The 24,848-nt window shown below is 44.7% G+C and overlaps 1 protein-coding gene across 1 annotated transcript in view; it reads left to right on the forward strand.

The window, feature by feature from the left end:
• LOC118401315 (C-Maf-inducing protein) overlaps positions 1-24,848 on the forward strand; it is a 49,653-nt gene that overhangs the window by 17,778 nt on the left and 7,027 nt on the right. The window contains exons 2-18 of the mRNA XM_035798718.2: positions 10,521-10,646; positions 10,733-10,783; positions 11,341-11,502; positions 11,824-11,865; positions 12,591-12,653; positions 13,479-13,559; positions 13,719-13,822; positions 13,990-14,094; positions 14,695-15,096; positions 18,788-18,853; positions 21,206-21,232; positions 21,348-21,396; positions 21,484-21,591; positions 21,685-21,801; positions 21,914-22,054; positions 24,059-24,106; positions 24,324-24,470. Of these exons, the coding sequence (XP_035654611.2) occupies positions 10,521-10,646; positions 10,733-10,783; positions 11,341-11,502; positions 11,824-11,865; positions 12,591-12,653; positions 13,479-13,559; positions 13,719-13,822; positions 13,990-14,094; positions 14,695-15,096; positions 18,788-18,853; positions 21,206-21,232; positions 21,348-21,396; positions 21,484-21,591; positions 21,685-21,801; positions 21,914-22,054; positions 24,059-24,106; positions 24,324-24,470 (1,839 nt within the window). The remainder of the gene's footprint in view (positions 1-10,520; positions 10,647-10,732; positions 10,784-11,340; positions 11,503-11,823; positions 11,866-12,590; positions 12,654-13,478; positions 13,560-13,718; positions 13,823-13,989; positions 14,095-14,694; positions 15,097-18,787; positions 18,854-21,205; positions 21,233-21,347; positions 21,397-21,483; positions 21,592-21,684; positions 21,802-21,913; positions 22,055-24,058; positions 24,107-24,323; positions 24,471-24,848) is intronic.

Raw genomic sequence — 24,848 nt, forward strand, 5'->3', positions numbered from 1 at the left:
TGCAAAGGAGCATGAGGATAAGTAACAATACGGGATGGGATAGTTGTATGGGCTCTTTACAAATGGGGTGTGTACGGGTGCAATGATCGGTGAGCTGCTCTGATAGCTAGTAGATATAAATCTCCAGCTTTTTTTTTGCAATTCATTCCAGTCATTGGCAGCAGAGAACTGGAAGGAAAGGCAGCCAAATGAGGAGTTGGCTTTGGGGATGACCATTGAAATATACCTACTGGAGCGTGTGCTACGTGTGGGTGTTACTATGTTGTATTTAGGTGTATTTAGAGGGCAGGATGGTCACGATGATATCTATGAGGCTACCCATGTTTACGGATTTAGGATTGTACCTGGCAGGTTCCTTGATAATTTGTGTGAGAGATTGAGGGCATCTAACTTTGATTGTATGACAACCGGGGTGTTAAGCATATCCCAGTTTAGATAACCAAACAGTACGAACTCTGAAGATAAATGGCGGGCAATTAATTCACATATGGTGTCCAGGGCACAACTGGGGGCTGAGGGGGGTCTATAACAAGTGCCAATAGTGAGGGACTTATTTCTGGAAAGGTGGATTTTTAAAAGTAGAAGCTCAAACTGTTTGGGCACAGACCTGGGTAGCATGCAGTAGATTGCAACTCCACCCCCTTTGACAGTTCTATCTTGACAGAAAATGTTGTAGTTGGGGATGGAAATCTCTGATTTATTTGTTGCCTTCCTAAGCCAGGATTCAGACACGGCTAGGACATCAGTGTTGGTGGAGTGTGCTAAAGCAGTGAATAAAACAAACTTAGGGAGGAGGCTTCTGATGTTAACATTCATGAAACCAGTGCTTTTACAGTTACAGAAGTCAACAAATGATAGCGCCTAGGGAACAGGAGTGGATCTGGGGGCTACAGGGCCTGGGTTAACCTCTACATCACCAGATGAACAGAGGAGTAGGATAAGAGTCCAGCTAAAGGCTATAAGAACTGGTTGTCAACTGCGTTGGGAACAGAGAGTAAAAGGAGCAGATTTCTGGGCGTGGTAGAATAGATTCAGGGCACAATGTACAGAGGTTGATTTGTCTAATCTTAGCAATTTCTTCTTAGCTAGCTACATAGCCGTCCTTGTATCAGAGATAATTGCATAATTATCGTATTTCGTCGCCCTAACGTAGCCTTCACTGCTATTCGCCCAGCAGCTAGCAAACGCTAGCAAACGCCTACAGATTAGCAGCACTGTAGTACTATTACACTCAACTGAACGACTTGATTAGTTTAGTGTTAGCTAGCTACATAGCTGTCTTTGTATCCAAGATAATTGTGTAGTTTAGAGTGAGTAGTCTTGGAGTGATTATCTTAATTTACCGAGGTTAGCTAGCCAGCTATTTGTCGTCCTTAACGTAGGAGACTCTGCTAGCTAGCTAACAGCTAACAGCTACAGCTAGCCAACGTCTACTGAACTGAACTCAACAACCCGGTCGCACTCACAGGTAGTATCACATTTTCATTTCATTTCATTACAGTACAACGGTTTGATTTGTTTGATCGTAGCTAGCTACATAGCTAGCTACATAGCCGTCTTTGTATCAAAGATAATTGTGTAGTCTAGAGCGATTTTCTAGGTTAGCTAGCCAGCTATTGTCGTTCTTTTAACGCAACGTAACGTAAACAACACTGCTAGCTAGCCAGCTAGCCCCGAATAGCAGCACTGCAGAAACTATTACACTCAACGGAACGACTTGATTAGTGTAGTGTCAACAACGCAGCTACTGCCAGCTAGCCTACTTCAGCAGTACTGTATCATTTTAATCATTTTAGTCAATAAGATTCTTGCTACGTAAGCTTAACTTTCTGAACATTCGAGACGTGTAGTCCACTTGTCATTCCAATCTCCTTTGCATTAGCGTAGCCTCTTCTGTAGCCTGTCAACTATGTGTCTGTCTATCCCTGTTCTCTCCTCTCTGCACAGACCATACAAACGCTCCACACCGCGTGGCCGCGGCCACCCTAATCTGGTGGTCCCAGCGCGCACGACCCACGTGGAGTTCCAGGTCTCCGGTAGCCTCTGGAACTGCCGATCTGCGGCCAACAAGGCAGAGTTCATCTCAGCCTATGCCTCCCTCCAGTCCCTCGACTTCTTGGCACTGACGGAAACATGGATCACCACAGACAACACTGCTACTCCTACTGCTCTCTCTTCGTCCGCCCACGTGTTCTCGCACACCCCAAGAGCTTCTGGTCAGCGGGGTGGTGGCACCGGGATCCTCATCTCTCCCAAGTGGTCATTCTCTCTTTCTCCCTCACCCATCTGTCTATCGCCTCCTTTGAATTCCATGCTGTCACAGTTACCAGCCCTTTCAAGCTTAACATCCTTATCATTTATCGCCCTCCAGGTTCCTCGGAGAGTTCATCAATGAGCTTGATACCTTGATAAGCTCCTTTCCTGAGGACGGCTCACCTCTCACAGTGCTGGGCGACTTTAACCTCCCCACGTCTACCTTTGACTCATTCCTCTCTGCCTCCATCTTTCCACTCCTCTCCTCTTTTGACCTCACCCTCTCACCTTCCCCCTACTCACAAGGCAGGCAATACGCTCGACCTCATCTTTACTAGATGCTGTTCTTCCACTAACCTCATTGCAACTCCCCTCCAAGTCTCCGACCACTACCTTGTATCCTTTTCCCTCTCGCTCTCATCTAACACCTCCCACACTGCCCCTACTCGGATGGTATCGCGCCGTCCCAACCTTCGCTCTCTCTCCCCCGCTACTCTCTCCTCTTCCATCCTATCATCTCTTCCCTCTGCTCATACCTTCTCCAACCTATCTCCTGATTCTGCCTCCTCAACCCTCCTCTCCTCCCTTTCTGCATCCTTTGACTCTCTATGTCCCCTATCCTCCAGGCCGGCGCGGTCCTCCCCTCCCGCCCCGTGGCTCGACGACTCATTGCGTGCTCACAGAATAGGGCTCCGGGCAGCTGAGCGGAAATGGAGGAAAACTCGCCTCCCTGCGGACCTGGCATCCTTTCACTCCCTCCTCTCTACATTTTCCTCCTCTGTCTCTGCTGCTAAAGCCATTTTCTACCACTCTAAAAAAAAAAAAAAAAAAAATTCCAAGCATCTGCCTCTAACCCTAGGAAGCTCTTTGCCACCTTCTCCTCACTCCTGAATCCTCCTCCCCCTCCCCCCCCCTCCTCCCTCTCTGCAGATGACTTCGTCAACCATTTTGAAAAGAAGGTCGACGACATCCGATCCTCGTTTGCTAAGTCAAACGGCACCGCTGGTTCTGCTCACACTGCCCTACCCTGTGCTCTGACCTCTTTCTCCCCTCTCTCTCCAGATGAAATCTCGCGTCTTGTGACGGCCGGCCGCCCAACAACCTGCCCGCTTGACCCTATCCCCTCCTCTCTTCTCCAGACCATTTCCGGAGACCTTCTCCCTTACCTCACCTCACCTCACTCATCAACTCATCCCTGACCGCTGGCTACGTCCCTTCCGTCCTCAAGAGAGCGAGAGTTGCACCCCTTCTGAAAAAACCTACACTCAATCCCTCCGATGTCAACAACTACAGACCAGTATCCCTTCTTTCTTTTCTCTCCAAAACTCTTGAACGTGCCGTCCTTGGCCAGCTCTCCCGCTATCTCTCTCTGAATGACCTTGATCCAAATCAGTCAGGTTTCAAGACTAGTCATTCAACTGAGACTGCTCTTCTCTGTATCACGGAGGCGCTCCGCACCGCTAAAGCTAACTCTCTCTCCTCTGCTCTCATCCTTCTAGACCTATCGGCTGCCTTCGATACTGTGAACCATCAGATCCTCCTCTCCACCCTCTCCGAGTTGGGCATCTCCGGCGCGGCCCACGCTTGATTGCGTCCTACCTGACAGGTTGCTCCTACCAGGTGGCGTGGCGAGAATCTGTCTCCTCACCACGCGCTCTCACCACTGGTGTCCCCCAGGGCTCTGTTCTAGGCCCTCTCCTATTCTCGCTATACACCAAGTCACTTGGCTCTGTCATAACCTCACATGGTCTCTCCTATCATTGCTATGCAGACGACACACAATTAATCTTCTCCTTTCCCCCTTCTGATGACCAGGTGGCGAATCGCATCTCTGCATGTCTGGCAGACATATCAGTGTGGATGACGGATCACCACCTCAAGCTGAACCTCGGCAAGACGGAGCTGCTCTTCCTCCCGGGAAGGACTGCCCGTTCCATGATCTCGCCATCACGGTTGACAACTCCATTGTGTCCTCCTCCCAGAGCGCTAAGAACCTTGGCGTGATCCTGGACAACACCCTGTCGTTCTCAACTAACATCAAGGTGGTGGCCCGTTCCTGTAGGTTCATGCTCTACAACATCCGCAGAGTACGACCCTGCCTCACACAGGAAGCGGCGCAGGTCCTAATCCAGGCACTTGTCATCTCCCGTCTGGACTACTGCAACTCGCTGTTGGCTGGGCTCCCTGCCTGTGCCATTAAACCCCTACAACTCATCCAGAACGCCGCAGCCCGTCTGGTGTTCAACCTTCCCAAGTTCTCTCACGTCACCCCGCTCCTCCGCTCTCTCCACTGGCTTCCAGTTGAAGCTCGCATCCGCTACAAGACCATGGTGCTTGCCTACGGAGCTGTGAGGGGAACGGCACCTCAGTACCTCCAGGCTCTGATCAGGCCCTACACCCAAACAAGGGCACTGCGTTCATCCACCTCTGGCCTGCTCGCCTCCCTACCACTGAGGAAGTACAGTTCCCGCTCAGCCCAGTCAAAACTGTTCGCTGCTCTGGCCCCCAATGGTGGAACAAACTCCCTCACGACGCCAGGACAGCGGAGTCAATCACCACCTTCCGGAGACACCTGAAACCCCACCTCTTTAAGGAATACCTAGGATAGGATAAGTAATCCTTCTCACCCCCCCCCCCTTTAAGATTTAGATGCACTATTGTAAAGTGACTATTCTACTGGATGCCATAAGGTGAATGCACCAATTTGTAAGTCGCTCTGGATAAGAGCGTCTGCTAAATGACTTAAATGTTAAATGTACAGACAAGGGTATGGTAGGATGTGAATACAGTGGAGGTAAACCTATGTGTTGAGTGAAGAGGTTTAGTCTCTTGAGGCACCAGTTAAGCCAGGTGAGGTCTCTGCATGTGTGTGGGGTGGGACAAAAGAGATATCTAATGCATGTTGAGCAGGACTGAGGGCTCTACAGTGAAATTAAACAATAAGAACTAGCCGAGACAGCAGTAGACAAGGCATATTGACATTAGAGAGAGGCAATAAGCAATCACAGGTGTTGATCAGGAGAGCTAAGAAAACTACGGGTAAATGGCAATGAATGGGCAAAGCTGGTCAGTTCTGTACATACAGGACTTGAGTTCGAGGCTGGGGCAGACATGTAAACAAAATGAGGTACCGTGTTATTGAAACCGTCCAGAGGGCATCAGCTGTGTAGCCGAGTGATCATTGGGTCAAAAGAGCAGCAATAGGTGAGTCAGGGTGCCGTTCGGTAGTCACTACTACGCTTGGTGAGCAGGGGACACAGCGTTCAGAAAGCTAGCGGGCTGGGGCTAGCAGATGGTTCTTCGGTGACGTCGTAACAGAATAGCCGGTTGAGACCAAATCGGGCGATCACGTCGGCAGTCCAGTCGTAATGAATCACGCTTCACCATCTGGCAGTCTGATGGACGAATCTGGGTTTGGCGGATGCCAGGAGAACGCTACCTGCTCCAATGCATAGTGCCAACTGTAAAGTCTGGTGGAGGTGGAATAATGGTCTGGGGCTGTTTTTTCATGGTTCAGGATCTTTAGTTGCAGTGAAGGGAAATCTTAAAGCTGCAGCATACAATGACATTCTAGACTATTCTGTGCTTCCAACTTTGTCAACAGTTTGGGGAAGACCCTTTCCTGTATCAGCATGACAATGCACCCGTGCACAAAGCAAGGTCCATACAGAAATGGTTTGTCGATTGTTCTGGAATAACTTGACTGGCCTGCACAGAGCCCTGACATCAACCCCAACAAACACTTTTGGGATGAATTGTGACACCGACTGCGAGCCAGGCCTAATCGCCCAACATCAGTGCCTGACCTCACTAATGCCTTTGTGGCTGAATGGAAGCAAGTCCCCTCAGCAGTGTTCCAACAGTCTTGAAGGAGTTCCCACATATGCTGAGCACTTGTTTGCTGCTTTTCCTTCACTCTGCGGTCCGACTCATCCCAAACCATTTCAATTTGCTTGAGGTCGGGGGATTGTGGAGGCCAGGTCATCTGACGCAGCACTCCATTACTCTCCTTCTTGGTCAAATAGCCCTTACACAGCCTAGATGTGTGTTAGGTCATTGTCCTGTTGAGAAACAAATGATAGTCTCACTACGCCCAACCCTGATGGGATGGAGTATTGCTGTGGTATCCATGCTGGTTAAGTTTGCCTTGAATTCTAAATAAATCACAGACCGTGCCACCAGCAAAGCATCCCCACACCATAACACCTCCTCCTCCATACTTTACGGTGGGAAATACACATGTGGAGATCATCTGTTCACCCACACCGCATCTCACAAAGACACGGAGGTTGGAGCCAAAAATGTCACATTTTGACTCCAGACCAAAGGACAAATTTCCACAAGTCTAATGTCCATTGACCGTGTTTCTTGGCCCAAGGAAGAATCTGTTCTTATTGGTGTCCTTTAGTAGTGGTTTCTTTGCAGCAATTTGACCATGAAGGCCTGATTCACACAGTCTCCTCTGAACAGTTGATGTTCAGATGTGTCTGTTACTTGAGCTTTGAAGCATTTATTTGGGCTGCAATTTCTGTAGATGGTAACTCTAATGAATTTGTCCTCTGCAGCAGCGGTAACTCTGGGTCTTCCTTTCTTGTGGCAGTCCTCATGAGAGCCAGTTTCATCATAGTGCTTGATGGTTTTTGCGGCTGCACTCAAATTTTCCGTATTGACTGACCTTCATGTCTGAAAGTAATGTTGGACTGTTGTTTCTCTTTGCTTATTTGAGCTGTTCTAATTCCACAAATTAACAAGGCATACCTGTTAATTGAAATGCATTCCAGGTGACCCCGTCATTAAGCTGGTTGAGAGCGTGTGCAAAGCTGTCATCAAGGCAAAGGGTGGCTATTTGAAGAATCTCAACACTGTTTTGGTTACAACATGATTTCATATGTGTTATTTCATAGTTTTGATGTCTTCACTATTATTCTACAATGTAGAAAATAGTAAAAAATTAAGAAAAACCCTTGAAAGTGTAGGCTTGTCTGAACCTTTGACTGGTACTATATATAGATAGAAAGATTTGTGTATATGTTCTAGCTTAGACCCTACTTTAGACACAACGTGCTTTTGAATGCAGGGTGGGTGTCATTTTTTTAGTGAGAGAGATGGAGAAAGAGGGAAATAATGGCAAAGGAAGGTGAAAGATGAAAGAAACATACAGTCAACTGAAAATGTTATGTACGGCGCATTCGGAAAGTGTTCAGACCCCTTGACTTTTTCCACATTTTGTTGCGGTACACCCTTATTCTAAAATTAATTAAATAAACATTTTCCTCATCATTCTACACACAATACCCCATAATGTCAAAACAAAAACAGGTTAGGCCTCCTGGGTGGCGCAGTGGTTAAGGGCGCTGTACTGTAGCGCCAGCTGTGCCACCAGAGACCCTGGGTTCGCGCCTAGGCTCTGTCGTAACCGTCCGTGGGGCGACGCACAATTGGCCTAGCATCGTCCGGGTTAGGGAGGGTTTTGCAGGTAAGGAAATCCTTGTCTCATCGCGCACCAGCGAGTCCTGTGGCGGGCCGGGCGCAGTGCGCACTAACCAAGGTTGCCAGGTGCACAGTGTTTCCTCGGACACATTGGTGCGGCTGGCTTCCGGGTTGGATGGCGCTGTGTTAAGAAGCAGTGCGGATTGGTTGGGCTGTGTATCGGAGGACGCATGACTTTCAACCTTCGTCTCTCCCGAGCCCGTACGGGAGTTTTTAGAATTTAAATAAAATAAATAAATACCTTATTTAAATAAGCATTCACACCCTGTTTCCATTGATCATCCTTGAGATGTTTCGACAAATTGATTGGAGTCCATCTGTGGTAAATTCAATTGATTGGCACACACCTGTCAATATAAGGTCTCACAGTTGACAGTGCATGTCAGAGCAAAAACCAAGCCATGAGGTCAAAGGAATTGTCCGTAGAGCTCTGAGACAGGATTGTGTCTCGGCACAGATCTGGGGAAGGGTACCAAAAAATGTCTATAGCATTTTGAATATCCCCATGAATGCAGTGGCCTTCTTAAATGGAATGGAATGGAAGAAGTTTGGAACCACCAAGACTTCTTAGAGCTGGCCGCCCGGCCAAACAGCAATCGGGGGAGAAGGTGACCAAGAACCCGATGGTCACTCTGACAGAGCTCTATTGTTCCTCTGTGGAGATGGGAACACCTTCCAGAAGGACAACAATCTCTGCAGCACTCCACCAATCAGGACTTTATGATTGAGTGGCCAGACGGAAGCCACTCTTCAGTAAAAGGCACATGACAGACCACTTGGAATTTGCCAAAAGGTACCTAAAGGACTCTCAGACCATGAGAAACAAGATTCTCTGGTCTGATGAAACCAAGATTGAACTGTTTGGTCTGAATGCTAAGTGTCACGTCTGGAGGAAACCTGGCACCATCCCTACGGTGAAGCATGGTGGTTGCACATTATGCTGTGTGGATGTTTTTCAGCAGCAGGGAATGGGAGACTAGTCAGGATCGAGGGAAAGATGAACGGAGCAAAGTACAGCGAGATCCTTGATGAAAACAAACTCCCCCACGACGCCAGGACAGAGGAGTCAATCACCACCTTCCGGAGACACCTGAAACCCCACCTCTTTAAGGAATACCTAGGATAGGATAAAGTAATCCTTCTCCCCCCTTAAAAGATTTAGATGCACTATTGTAAAGTGGCTGTTCCACTGGATGTCATAAGGTGAATGCACCAATTTGTAAGTCGCTCTGGATAAGAGCGTCTGCTAAATGACTTAAATGTAAATGTAATGTAAAAAAATTTTGTCTAATAAATGTACATCAGAGAATGTTGACTTGAATGGGAATATCTCTTTTAAATTATGCTTTCAATCTTCCGTAGGAATCCCATTGAAATCATAGAAATATAGATAATAGAATAGTCATGACCACTTTAAGTTGACATTCAGCAGTGAGTGGGCCATATTTGTAGTAGTAATTAGAATACATTTCAATAGTGTACCTGTACCAACTAAATTGCAGTGGTTTTTAGTGATAGGTCCATTCTGTAAATTTTCTTTGTTTGACTGAAATGACACCCACCCTGTATTCAAGAGCATGTTGCTCACAACACAAAAACCTCAGATGATGGAAATTAGGATTTAAGCTACAACATATGTGAAAATATGAAATAAATCAGAGTTTACGTGTTTTTAAATAATTGACGTTAAATGTTAACACTTGTTTTTTTGTTTGTTTTGAACATAAAAACATGCCCCCACCCCCATCAAAGTTGCCCATCCCTGTGCTCTATGGACAGCTATGTTGGGTGTTGAATACTGCCTTGTACAAGTCTTCAGCAATGCCTCTTCTAATTATTTCCATCACTGGGCAAATTTCAGGTCTGCTGAGCGCAAACATGAATGTTGTGAAAATTCTGTGCAACTTCCGACACATGTTTACTGTGAACACTGAGGCTGTACCTGCTTTAAGTTAGTTTTAACAGTAGTCAAGTAGGCTTCTGGGGCTATTTGATCATAATGTAGTCCTAACAGAGTAGCCTACCATCAAAAACAATGAAGAAAATGCATCCAATAACATTTTAACATGGCGATAGCTGTTCTATTGTTCAGCCTGTGTGTTGTGTTCGATGTAGGATTACATTCCATTAGACCTTTTGGGAAAAAAAACATGCAGGGCTGGACATTAACCTGTTTATCCACTTGTCCTTCAGACAGGGTGACTAAAAATGTTGTTGTGGTGTTTGATGCAAAAAAAAGGTTTAAAATGCATCATTATTACATTACCATTATGGATATTGGCTACATAGCTTATTCAAGCCTGTCTCAAAACCCAACTGCCCCTTACAGGAAAAAAAGCTCTTTACCTGACTCGCTTTTCAAAGAGAGAATTCTACTCCGTGCGTTCTGCCCACAACAAAATCTCTTACATAATTAGTTTTACATATCAAGTCTTGCATAGTAGTTTGTTTTGGTATGTTGCATTGAAAGTGGCTAATATTGTGTTGATTCGATCACAATTCCCACAGTAAAGAGAAAGGTTGATAGTGTTAAGAGTGAAAAAGTTGAGTGAAGTTCAATCTCGTGCTTCTCTGCCTGCTCTGATATTTCTTCTGTGCGCAGCTTTGAGGAAACATTGGTCATCAGTACAGTGATCATTATGACTTCCCAATGAGAAATAGTTTGGAACACTGTGATAGCCTGTCTGTTGGCCTTGTATTTGTCTATTCAAATGTGCAGCCTGCGTGTGTAGCATGTACGAATGAGTGGTTGACATTATTTCTCTCATGGTTTCTAGCCCACGGGGTACATGGAGGCTGCCCTGTCCTACAGTACCATAGAGGACCTGCAGTTGCTCTCCTGGGATAATGCCCCCAAATATTGTGTGCAGCTCAGCTTCCCCGGGGGCACCGTCCTCCTGCAGGTATGCCCTGTACCCTCCCTCTTCATGTAACATGACGTGCATGTGTGCTTTCGATCTGTTACCTGATGGTCTGTGTGCCCTAACAGGCAGCCAACAGCTATCTGCGGGACCAGTGGTTTCATTCCCTGCAGTGGAAGGTAGGATTACTATGATGAAGTATTCATTGGTTTGTGTTCATGGGGGTTCAACAAGACTCACAGTACTTTGCACAGAGATTTTATTTGTAGGCTATACAGAGCGCTGCATGGGCACTGGAGGTCGGGGGCTCCCCAAATAGCATGTGATAGGAAAATGTGTAGAATTAAAGGAAATGTGCTTTACAATTCCAAAATGTTCTCGTAACTTCAAGGCAAAATGTGTAGAATAGCAGGAAACCTGCCTTAAAACTGAAACATTTTCTCTTGGCCTCATGACTAAATGTGTAGAATAGCATTATAAAACTGCACAAATGTTTTGAAAGTAACTTTTTACTTAAAAATAATTTGATTGAATAATATTTTTCTTATTTGGGGTATCCTCGGAGGTCGATGCCCAGGGGCCTCCGATGCATTCGTCCTGTAATGCATGCATTTCCCTCATGTATCTTTGCATTGGTTTGATAAGCCTATAAAGCAACATATTGTGTCCCAAAGGCTTGAAGCCTATTGTAGTGAATCTGTATGTGGTTATGTGTGTGTCTCTATTTTCTAACCAGAAAAAGATCTATAAGTACCGTAAGGTTCTGAACAACCCGAGTCGCTGGGAGGTGGTTCTGAAGGAGATCAGATCACTGGTGGACATGGCCTTGACCTCTCCCCTGCAGGACGAGTCCATTCACCAGGCCCCGCTGCAAATCATCTCCACCCTGCTGGCCGAGGTATGCCCATCTGCTGGCCTCGCACACACGCACGCCCGCAGTCATCTCACACACACACACTACAATACACACACCACAACTGCAATACACACACTACAATACACCCCCCCCACAACACATACAACAATACACACACTATAATACACACACCACAACACACACACCTGCTGCTGGGAGCTCCGCTCAAAACACACAGATGCCTGCTGTTTGGCAGAGTCAGAACTGTTCGTCAGTTTGGGAGTGGTTCTATTCAATTTGTTTGTCTGCTCTCGCTCTCTGATCATACCTGTCCCACTTCTGTTGTCCCCTCTGCCTCCCCAGAACACCAACCTCAGCTCACAGGACCATGAGAACATCATTGTGGTGAGTTTAAAGGGGAATGGAAGCACTAGCTTCTAGAACGGCAGCTTCCTGTAACTGTAAATAGCCATGCTTTCTTTGTTCATATTATTACGTCAGTGACTGGAGAGAAACAATTTTGTAGTTTAGTGAAAGTGACCTGTTCGACTGGTAAAACCTGGTCAAACTGCTGAGACTGCACATTTTTTTGCCTATTATTGCAGCTCAGAAGGCGTGTCGAGCAGGTTAGAAATAGGCCCCTGGATAGCAGTTTTGATGGACAGCTACTCCGTTGCAGCGGCACCCACTGGTGTTCGTGTGGATGCTGTCAGATTATGCCCACTTACTATTGTTACAGTGTAATGGTGTATTCATCTGGATGTGTTTGTGTCCATACCCCCATGGACCCTGGCCACTTGAATCATAGGATGATTGCATTATTAAACTGTTGCAGCACACGAGGTATAGTTAAATCTACACTTGTTGCATACGAACAGCTGCTCACCTTATTTACCTGTCTTGAGGCGAATTGAGAGCTAAGATAATACAGCCCTAGAGGATAATAGGGACAGCTGTGTACTTTTAAGTTGAGTTCTGCACTAACTCTTGGGAATTATACTAGGATAGCAGAGTTTATTGGCCCATGACGGGTTGCTGGCAAATGGCCATTGTAAATACAAGATAGCATGGCTGGGGAAATTGTGAAGTTGTATTGATCAGTCCTGTCCCTGATATCTCTGTGTCCCTAGGCCATTGCTCCTCTCCTGGAAAAGAACCACCCTCCACCGGACCTGTGTGAGTTCTTCTGCAAGGTAAAGATGGGGTCCAAACATTTCACCTCAACCTGTTGTCAAAATCATATCTCATAACTGTCTTGGCCCTTAGTTAGTGCTAGTGGTAATCTCACTACTCAGCTTGAAATGCCTCCACCTGCCCCATAGAATTGCTAGCTTTTCGGGGACGTAGCTGGCTGAAGGGCCCTACACCCTATGCAAACAGAGCGACGGAGCGTAGTTTGCATGAAGTGTGTAGAGGCCTTTAGGCATTGTCAAGAGGGCGGTCTTGTGTGTTTTTGCGAGACAGAGGATCCGAGATCTAGGCCCGGTAGGACTTGAGGAATCAAACACACTGACGTCCCTCACCCTAAGGCCATTGTTGGAGCAGAAGGTTTCAACTCTTTACAACCATGGTGATCATTAACAGCACAGTTAGTTTTTCCGGGCCTAGTTAATAGAACATTTAGACGGCTGAGATGGAAACTGCGTTTCGGTACAATTTTATAAATGCCGACAGATCATTTGTTAGTCTGATATGGTGTGATCTTTTTATGCCAGTAAAATCAATTACGCGAGAAATGGCGGTCGAAACCCCTGTATGTGTAAATATTGATATAATAACCATCATATCGAAGTAAAATTGGAGTCACGCCATGACATGGAGTGTGTGGTCCTCCCAGTACGACTTGGGAAACCATGCAGTTTATTAGGTTATAGATTCAAACTTATAATGAACTCCCACCACTGGTGGGAAAATGTGCATATTTTGTTTATGCGGATTTTAGAATATTGACATGAAAATCTGTCGCAAATTGGATGGTCATCTAGCTACTGTTAAATGGTGTTTGTGTGTTTGTGCAGCACTGTCGGGAGCGTCCGCGGTCGATGGTTGTGATTGAAGTGTTCACCCCTGTGGTCCAGAGAATCCTAAAACACAACATGGTGAGCTGAGTTTTCCATCTTATTTCCTGTCAAGGGTCACGCTCAGTTTGTTTATGTCTTTTCTTCTGTGGTCATATATTGGAGTGAGTCAAAGCTCACTATACTGCCTCTTGTCCTCTCTATCCCCATGTTTATTTCTCTGCCTCCTCTCTCTGTCAGGACTTTGGGAAATGCCCCAGACTGCGTCTCTTCACTCAAGAGTACATCTTAGCTCTAAATGAGCTCAACGCTGGGATGGAGGTCGTGAAGAAATTCATTCACAGGTGAGTCAGTGACAACATGTTTTTAGGACTGGAATTTTCTCTACCAACCCAAAACTCAGGACCTAGATATATCAACAGTGCCCCCTTGTTTATTTTGTGTTTTCTCCACGTTCGATGGAGGGTGTTTAGGGTATTGAATGCTAATTGTGTGTGTGGCTGTGTTTCAGCATGCATGGTCCCTCCGGGCAATGCCCTCACCCCCGCGTCCTGCCCAACCTGGTGGCAGTGTGCCTGGCTGCCATCTACTCCTGCTACGAGGAGTTAATCAACAGGTGAGTGATGTAGTGTTCTGTAGAACCACCACACAGACTAGACTCAATGGCCAAATAAACCTCCCAGGTTAGCGTAGGCTATTCTCCTCTCCTTTAAACATTTTAAATGAGATGTTGACTTGAGTAATGAGTCATCTAATTGGTTATCATAACATCATCACCCTGAGCCACTGGGTCCTCAGCCGCCGTGAGAGGACATTTGCTAAATTTCCGTGACATTGTCACCCCAGAGAATCATCGCTCGGATACATGGCTCTCCTCACTCTCCCTCTAAATACACAGGGGTTGTAACAGAGACATACAACCCCAACAGAATGACATACATTCTTACTATGGACCTCAATGTTGTAGTCTTGAAATTATTATTCAATGTGTGATACAGTGACTTTCTCCATTCCTCTCTTACACAATATTGCCCCCTCTCCATCAATATCTCTCTCTCCTCTTGCCCCCTCTCCATCAATATCTCTCCCTCCTCTTGCCCCCTCTCCATCAATATCTCTCTCTCCTCTTGCCCCCTCTCCATCAATATCTCTCTCTCCTCTTGCCCCCTCTCCATCAATATCTCTCTCTCCTCTTGCCCACTCTCTCGCTGTCTAGCCGGGACAACTCCCCAAGTCTGAAGGAGATCAGGAACGGCTGCCAGCAACAGAATGAGCGTAAACCCCCCCTGCCCCTCCGCCTGCTGCGCCCAGAGCCCCCCACACCTCCACCAACATCCCTGCTGCCCCTCTCCCCTCCCCCCTCAGCTCCCCTCTCCCCTTCTCCCACACTGCCCCTCTCTCCCCCGCCCTCCATCGTCAACTCCAGTGAGATCCTGGTGGAGTTGGAACGCAACAACAACACTGCCAACGCCAGGCGGAAGGGCCCAGGGGGAGGCGACAGTGAGCCCAACCTGATCGACTGTCTGCTGGTCAGCCCCGCCCTCAACGCCCTGTCAATCCAGCTGCCTGCCCAGGCCGACCGAGTGTTGGGCTGCTTCGCACTCATCCTCAAAATGCTGTGAGTTACCACTACTGTTACTTAGGGCTGTAACGATACCAGTATCGCAATACTTTTTCCTTGGAAAAAATGAAAACACAAAGCAGAACAAACTCTTTGGTCCTTTAAAAACCTGCTGTATGTAAAATATGGAAAATAAATAAATGTGACTCTGTTTCCAACATCAGGGCTGTTTTTCTAAAGAAGTTAAATCTGCTTCATGTTTTGTTTCCTTGCCTGATATTAACGAGTATCGTCTCGGCCCTGTAATGCCTCTCCCTTACTGCCTGCCTTACTATGTCTGTGTGTGTCTAAGGGGGCTTTCACACCAAGTTTGGTTTAAGCAGGTTTTTTTTCTTACTCTGGTACTTTTACCCACTACATTCGGTTTGTTTGGACAGAACACAATCTGCACTCGGGTGACAACACTGTGGTTTGTTCAAATAGGGTGGTCTCGAACCCATTCCATTCATACTGTGGTGCAGTTCGCTGCAGGTGAAAATGCAGTCTGGTCGAAACACAGGAAAAGAATCAGAGGTGCGCAGTATTATTGGTTGTTTGACTGCAAGCTTTTGATTAAATGCATGCAATATTGTAACTTGATATCTCTGAAACGTTTTGTGTGTAGCGGTGTGCATTTATGAGCGCATCTGATACAGAGTCATGTCTCCTTTGTTGGCTGCATGTCACAGTTTCCTCACACATGTTACAAAGCGGATGTAATATGAAGGTTGGGGCCAATGTTCCCTCTAAGCTGCGCGCGGGCATGCAGCTCCCTCAGGACTGCCACGCAGAAGTATCAGACCGCGCAGAGAAGTGCGAGATTGAACTTCTCATCTTTCTAGTCTTCCCCTTTAGTTAACACTATCAACGTTTCCCTTTGTTAGACTTGTGATCGAATCAACTCAATATTAGGCACATATCGAAACAAAACAAACTAAGCAAAATATTTTCTTGTCGGCAGAGTGCATTGGAGTAGGATTCTATTGCATTGACAGGCACTAATCAGGCCTATACTCTACACAGACTGGTGCACCATAACCAATCAGAGCTGCAGTATACCTATAAGCAAATAGACCATTGCCATATATGGATCTGTGCCATTCACTTTGAACTGGACTGTGTTTACAGCATGACTGGTAGCGAGTAGATGTACTTGTTTTGAGATCAAAGCAAGAGCTGCATGTAGCCAGGTGTGTACATTTCTTCATATTCTTTCCGAGTAAGTGAGTTATTAGCCCAGTTATGGCTCATTTCTAGTCAGCAATGGGGGAGTGATTGCTTCCTACAAGAGCACAAAACATGTACATTACTAGATATCTTTGAAAAGCGAGTCAGGTAAAGAGCATTTTTTTTCTGTCTGAAAGGGGCATTGTTGTATTTTGAGACAGTAGCCAATAGGCAGAGAGTAGCATAATGTGTCTGATTCTCTGTTATAATTTTATGGGAATAATTTATTACATTTTGTAAACTGGTTTCTTGCATCAAACAACAACATTTTCAGTCACCTCATTTGTCTGAAGGACAGGTTAATGTCAATCCCTACATGTTTTTTTTCTTAAGTCTCATTGAATGTAGTCCTACATTGAACACCACACATTGGCTGCTACTGTAGGCTAAATGGTAGAACATCTATTTCCATGTTAAAATGTTATGGGATGCATTTTCTCCATTGTCTTTTATGGTAGGCCAGTCTGATAGGCCTACAGTGCCTTCGGGAAATATTCAGACCCCTTGACTTTTACACATTTTGTTACGTTACAGCCTTATTCTAAATGGATTTTAAAAATACAATCCTCAGCAATCTACACACAATAACCCATAATGACAAATTGAAAGCAGGTTTTTAAAATGTTTTGCAAATGTATTAAATATAAAAGGCAGAAATACCTTATTTACATAAGTATTCAAACCTTTTGCTATAGGACTCTAAATTTAGCTCCGATGCATCCTGTTTCCATTGATCATCCTTGAGATGTTTTTACAACTTGATTGGAGTCCACCTGTGATAAATTCAATTGATTGGACATGATTTGGAAAGGCAAACTCCTGTCTATATAAAGTCCCACAGTTGACGGTGCATGTCGGAGCAAAAACCAAGCCATGGGGTTGAAGGAATTGTCCATAGAGCTCCGAGACAGGATTTTGTCGAGGCACAGATCTGGAGAAGGGTACCACAGCATTGAAGGTCCCCAGGAACACAGTGGCCTCCATCATTCTTAAATAGAAGAAGTTCCTAGAGCTGTCCGCCTGGCCAAACTGAGCATTTGGGGGAGAAGAGCCTTGGTCAGGGAGGTGACCAAGAACCCGATGGTGACTCTGACAGAGCTCCTCTGAAGAGATGGGAGAACCTTCCAGAAGGCACTTAAGACTTGCAGACCATTTTCCTGCAATTGTACACATTTCTCCAAGGACCCAAGACATTTTTGCCATTTTAAAGCTGATTTCCTACAACTCTATGTAGAGTCCCTTTAGAAAGTATTCAGACTTACTCGACATTTTGTTTTACAGCTATTGTGTCCCTATGGGACTACCAATCACGGCCGGTTGTGATACAGCCTGGATTCGAACCAGGGTGTCTGTAGTGACGTCTCTAACACTGAGATGTAGTGCCTTAGACCACTGCGCCACTCGGGAGCCCCAAAAAAACCTGGAATGAGTGGCTGTGGCCAAACTTTTGACTGGTATTGTAGGCCCATTATCTTCCCTACATAATTTAAAAGACTAAAAGAGATAATGTGACACTGAAAGCATTTTTTGATCCCGATAATGTATTTAATTAAAATACATGTATACAGTTTATTACAGAAACGCATGTCATACACAAACAAAACATACAGCAAATGCATCCAACCAATTTGTAGAGTAACAAAGTTGACGTAGTCATTGAGTGCTATGAATATGGGACCAAATACATAACTTTTTAATACTTTAATCCGCAAGTGAATTTGTCCCAATACTTTTTCTCCCCTAATATGGGTGTACAATAAGTGCTGTAATTTCTTAACAATTCACCCGATATGGATGGAAATACGTTCAAATTAAAGCTGACAGTCTGCAATTTACCGTTATAGTCATTGTTTGATTCCAAATCAAAAGTTAAGTATAGAGCCAAAAAAAGAGAAGGCTTCACTGTCCCAATAATTATGGAGGGCACTGTATGTATAAATATATATATTTTTCTTCTCTATTTGTCTCTATTTTTCACTGTTATGAGAGAGCATATTTGGCCCAAAGAAAATGCATAGGCCCTAGGTCCAAGGATTTCAATGTCAGAAAAATCCCTGCAAACAAAATTTTGTGAAAAAGCCCTAAGTGTAAACAAGAATGAATATGTGGTGCTATCTGTGTGGGCTGTGCTGAGCAGCTGGACACAGCTGCTGACTCTGTCCTACTGAGGAATAATTCAAAAGGAGGGAGGGCTGCTTAGTGTGTCTCTCTGAATGGATGGATGACATGGATGTGAAGCTGTCGAGCAAGATGTTATATTCTGTGTGTGGGAAAGGGGGAATGAACTAAATAGTGTGTCTGTAATAATGACACTGTTACTTAACAGACATGAATCTGATCCTCGTACCATTTGAATTAATAGATTTTTTGGCATCATGGGACTATACTCAGGTTACCTCTTGTGATTCCCTTGGTGACCAGCCCTTTGCTCTCATTCTGTGTACCTCTTTCTATCATTCACTTTCTCTCTCCAACCATTCAGGTCTGACTACGATGACTGGAGACCAGCCCTGGCCAGTCTGCTGCAGCCCATCCCCTTCCCCAAAGAGTAAGTATACTGCCCTTAAAGCATTAGACATCTCACTAAATTCTTCAGTCATACAGAAGCTATACTTAAATCCAAACTGGTTCTCTAGCAGATTAATAAGAATTGCTGACCCCGTGTTCAACCATGGCCTTTTTCCCTTCATTCAGATTACAACCATTCACTTTCAGTTATTTGAAAATGAAATCATCTCTACAATATTGCTATTTTTAAAACCAGAAAGTTGGTTGCAATTTCAATTTAACCAGAAAAGACAGAACAAATATGACGGTTAAACTCAAATATACTAATTGATAAAATGAAAAGTATAATCTTTGTAAATTATGTCATAATTATGACTGGTGGCGTTGTATCACACATGCAGCTAGCAAAATAATATGTACATGTCTGCTCTTTCCAAAATTACAACCAACTAATTGCAGCATTACTGCAAACATCGAAGAGGCAAGTGGAAGTAGGAGAAAGTAAGGAACTTGTCTGTTGGCCCAGCATTAAAGACCAAAATTGGTTGAAGAAAATTGTAATGAATAAAAAAGTATACCAGTTTAATTTAAGGTCCCAAAAATTTGACAGCTGTGCCATACAGATGCCAAAATAGTTGGGAAGAGATTTTCGATGTACTGACTCCATTGCACATGGTTTATGAACTGATACCCAGTTTAATTTAAATTATTATACAGAATTCTTGCATGCCAATATAACGTTATATACACTACATGGCTAAAAGTATGACACCAGCTCGTTGAATATCTCATACCAAAATCTTGGGCATTAATATGAAGTTGGTCCCCCCTTTGCTGGTATAACAGCCTCCACTCTTCTGGAAAGGCTTTCCACTAGGTGTTGGAACGTTGCTGCGGGGACTTGCTTCGGTTCAGACACAAGCGTTAGTGAGGTCGGGCGCTGATATTGGCCGATTAGGTCTGGTTCGCAGTAGGCGTCACAATTCATCCCAAAGGTGTTTGTTGAGGTCAGCGATATCGATATGGCCGACGCTCTCCGCTGGTTCCAATAAGATAGGCTACTGTTTGCTTAATTGGGAGTTGATCATTTTGATAACTGGAAAACGATTTAGTCTTTTCTTTGTTTTCTCATTTCATTAATAGCCATTGCTTTCTAAGCTGTTTTTCCTACGATTGTATTTTTAAATATTGTGATTTGCCTTGGCCTATTTAACTGTTTTCCACTGACCGCTGCAACACAACAATCAGTTATCTGGTAGGCTCGTTTTAAAACATGCTAATGATCTTCTTTGGTGTAGGATTTTATTTGTATTTTTATGTATATGCACAAGTCATTTTATATAGCAATTTTTAAAAACTTTCGGTGAAGCTTAACTTCCCCAAGCCTATCGCCTATGTTGACATCAATGTGAAAGTAACCGGTGAATAAAACAGCTGGCCATGAGACTTCCAAGGCCTAGTTCAAATGCCAACATTAAGTTCAGAGCCATCGGCGCACTGCCTTAACGGCAGACCGGCAAAGCAAACTGTCTGACACAGTTTCTGCTTTCTACTTTCTTAGTGAGAGAAAAGCATGTAGGCTGGCAGCTTCTCAGAGCGACACTCCGCATGGTCCTAAAGGCAGCCCACAATACGCTTAACTGTCATTGCATTTTAATTGTGATTGGAATGATTTTAGTCAACTTTTTTTGTCAATTTTTATAGCCTACTTCTTTTTTTCAATGGCCTTTTACATTTTTGGTCTTGAGCTAGGGTATAGCGATTGCCCCTGAATTGTACAACAAAACTTATTTAGATAAAAAATTATACACAGTATATATTGTGAATCGCCCATAAGTTCGCCCTCACCCACGGCTGGGACTGTGGGTGAGGGCCTCTCTCTGAGGTGTAGGATCCTGGGATTGGTGTTGACGTGGGTGTGCTGCTGAGGGGCCCTGCTGGGGGATGGGATGGGCTCCGGGCTTGCTGCTGTAATTGGCTCCTCAGCCCTGGCCCTCATTACCAGTCACCTAAAGAGGACTGTTGTTGTCACAGCCGGGAGACTCACCTGCTGCTCACCTGCGCACCAGAGCCTAATCTAAGCATTCAGGCGTCGTTAGAAAGGGCAAAACACTCTGACACAACTCCCAGAATGAATGAGTCAGACAGAACCCCCACACACACCCTAAGAGCTTCACATGGACATGTATTTATTTGTGTGTTTTGAAGATATGTTCAAACCAACAATAAAAACGGTCTGTATTTCCTATGCAATCCAGCTGCTATCTGTTCAATACCTTACTGCATGTTTGAGTGTAAACATGGTAGAAGTGTTTAAATGTGTTATTTTCCATTTCATCATGATTAGTGTATTACATGTTTTAATGATTATTCTTACCTCTCTCCTCTTTAGGGCCCTTGCACATGCCAAGTTCACAAAGTAAGTATCTACAGCCATGATGTTTATTTAACGAATGTTACATTCAGTTACCGTCCAGATGAATCTGTAAGGAAAGCTTGAGGATTGTGCCTGACCTGTCTGTTTGTTTGAACAGAGAGCTGAAATATGTTATTCAGAGGTTTGCAGAAGACCCCAGACAGGAAGTGAGTGTGGCTCTATTAATCACTGTTTCACACTTGTTCTGTGCTAGGTTGGAGTGTGTGGTACTCATGGTTGTGTGCTTGTTGCAGGTCCACTCCTGTCTGCTCAGTGTGCGCTCTGGAAAGGACGGTTGGTTCCAGCTCTACAGTCCAGGGGGTGTGGCCTGTGATGATGATGGGGAGCTCTTTGCCAGCATGGTGAGTGTTTGGTGTTCTTACCCTAATAATCCTAACCCTCATGCCACCTTCTGTTCTAATTGGCTGGACTTGACCTTTGATCCTCTCCTCCAGGTCCACATCCTTATGGGTTCCTGCTACAAAACGAAGAAGTTCCTCCTGTCCCTGGCTGAAAACAAGCTTGGACCCTGCATGCTCCTGGCTCTGCGTGGGAACCAAACCATGGTTGAGGTGTGTGTGTGCACCCGTAGCACAGAGCTGACCGGTTTTTATTAGTGTGTGAGTGTGTGGCAGAGGTATAAGTGTACAGGAAGGAGAAGTGACCCAAGTGTGTGTGTTTCAGATCCTGTGTCTGATGCTGGAGTACAACATCATGGAGAACAAGGACACCCAGCTGCAGATCATCTCCACCCTGGAGAGCACTCCGGTGGGCCTTCACATGTACGAGCAGCTGTGTGACAGGCAGAGGGAGCTCAAAGAGCTGGTGAGTTACTACTGTAAACCAACAAAGGCTCAAACACCACACGCTCAACCTCGCACCGCGTTCACAATTATTCTGCAATGTTTCCGCAAAATAAACTAGATATCTGGTTCATCAGAGGACAGCTGTGGTACGTGCCTTGCGAAAGTATTCGGCCCCCTTGAACTTTGCGACCTTTTGCCACATTTCAGGTTTCAAACATAAAGATATAAAACTGTATTTTTTTGTGAAGAATCAACAACAAGTGGGACACAATCATGAAGTGGAACGACATTTATTGGATATTTCAAACTTTTTTAACAAATCAAAAACTGAAAAATTGGGCGTGCAAAATTATTCAGCCCCTTTACTTTCAGTGCAGCAAACTCTCTCCAGAAGTTCAGTGAGGATCTCTGAATGATCCAATGTTGACCTAAATGACTAATGATGATAAATACAATCCACCTGTGTGTAATCAAGTCTCCGTATAAATGCACCTGCACTGTGATAGTCTCAGAGGTCCGTTAAAAGCGCAGAGCATCATGAAGAACAAGGAACACACCAGGCAGGTCCGAGATACTGTTGTGAAGAAGTTTAAAGCCGGATTTGGATACAAAAATATTTCCCAAGCTTTAAACATCCCAAGGAGCACTGTGCAAGCGATAATATTGAAATGGAAGGAGTATCAGACCACTGCAAATCTACCAAGACCTGGCCGTCCCTCTAAACTTTCAGCTCATACAAGGAGAAGACTGATCAGAGATGCAGCCAAGAGGCCCATGATCACTCTGGATGAACTGCAGAGATCTACAGCTGAGGTGGGAAACTCTGTCCATAGGACAACAATCAGTCGTATATTGCACAAATGCCTTTATGGAAGACTGGCAAGAAGAAAGCCATTTCTTAAAGATATCCATAAAAAGTGTTGTTTAAAGTTTGCCACAAGCCACCTGGGAGACACACCAAACATGTGGAAGAAGGTGCTCTGGTCAGATGAAACCAAAATTGAACTTTTTGGCAACAATGCAAAACGTTATGTTTGGCGTAAAAGCAACACAGCTCATCACCCTGAACACCATCCCCACTGTCAAACATGGTGGTGGCAGCATCATGGTTTGGGCCTGCTTTTCTTCAGCAGGGTCAGGGAAGATGGTTAAAATTGATGGGAAGATGGATGGAGCCAAATACAGGACCATTCTGGAAGAACCTGATGGAGTCTGCAAAAGACCTGAGAATGGGACGGAGATTTGTCTTCCAAAAAGACAATGATCCAAAACATAAAGCAAAATCTACAATGGAATGGTTCAAAAATAAACATATCCAGGTGTTAGAATGGCCATGTCAAAGTCCAGACCTGAATCCAATCGAGAATCTGTGGAAAGAACTGAAAACTGCTGTTCACAAATGCTCTCCATCCAACCTCACTGAGCTCGAGCTGTTTTGCAAGGAGGAATGAGAAAAAATTTCAGTCTCTCGATGTGAAAACCTGATAGAGACATACCCCAAGCGACTTACAGCTGTAATCGCAGCAAAAGGTGGCGCTACAAAGTATTAACTTAAGGGGACTGAATAATTTTGCACGCCCAATTTTTCAGTTTTTGATTTGTTAAAAAAGTTTGAAATATCCAATAAATGTTGTTCCACTTCATGATTGTGTCCCACTTGTTGTTGATTCTTCACAAAAAATACAGTTTTATATCTTTATGTTTGAAGCCTGAAATGTGTCAAAAGGTTGCAAAGTTCAAGGGGGCCGAATACTTTCGCAAGGCACTGTATCTGCTCAGTTAAAACTGTTACTACTCTACACCGTCGACACAGTTAGAGATATCTATTCATTCTTCTGTGTTACTTAATCTTTCTCTGTTACTTCATGGAAATATTAACCCTTTATCTAATTTAAAAGACCTCATATATTTCATCGGTGGCACATTGTTCACAGACACCACCTGCTGTCTGAATGAGGAACTGCAATGCCTGCTGTAATCATGCTGTAATCAGTCAACATTTTTGTTTCCCTTTCTCCCTCAGCAAAGAAAAGGAGGCCCAACCCGACTTACTCTGCCCTCCAAGTCTACGGTGAGATTGGCTTTTATTGTGCTACTCCCATTCCCTTAAAGGTTCTTTGTTATTCTTTCATATGAACATCTGAATAACTAAATGTTCAAATGTTGTAGGATTTGGTTTCTTTTTTCTTCATGTCTCTCCCAGACCCTCCGTCTCAATTAAACAAAAACAGCTTTATTATGTCTCTCACTGCCTCTGTGTCTGACCATGTCTTTCTGTCTCTCTGTAGGATGCAGACCTTGCAAGGCTACTGAGCTCTGGCTCCTTTGGGAACCTGGAGAACCTGAGTCTTGCCTTTACCAACGTCACCAGTGCCTGTGCTGAACAGCTCATCAAGCTGCCCTCTCTCAAACAGCTCAACCTGTGGTCCACCCAGGTCAGAACACACACTCACAATCGCAAGTATTCACACACACGTACATTGAACAAAAATATAAACTGCAACAATTTCAAAGATTCGACTGTGTTGCAGTTCATACAAGTAAATCAATCAATTGAAATAAATTCATTAGACCCTAATCTATGGATTTCACATGACTGGGAATACAGATATGCATCTGTTGGTCACAGATACCTTTAAAAAAAATAGTAGGGGTGTGGATCAGAAAACCAGTCAGTATCTGGTGTGACCACCATTTGCCTTATACAGTGCGACACATCTCCATCTCCCCAGTAGAATATTGTCCCACTCCTCTTCAATAGCTGTGCAAAGTTGCTGTATATTGGTGGGAACTGGAACACGCTGTCGCACACT

The sequence above is a fragment of the Oncorhynchus keta genome, chromosome 22 (genome assembly GCF_023373465.1).
Source record: "Oncorhynchus keta strain PuntledgeMale-10-30-2019 chromosome 22, Oket_V2, whole genome shotgun sequence".
Classification (NCBI taxonomy): domain Eukaryota; kingdom Metazoa; phylum Chordata; class Actinopteri; order Salmoniformes; family Salmonidae; genus Oncorhynchus; species Oncorhynchus keta.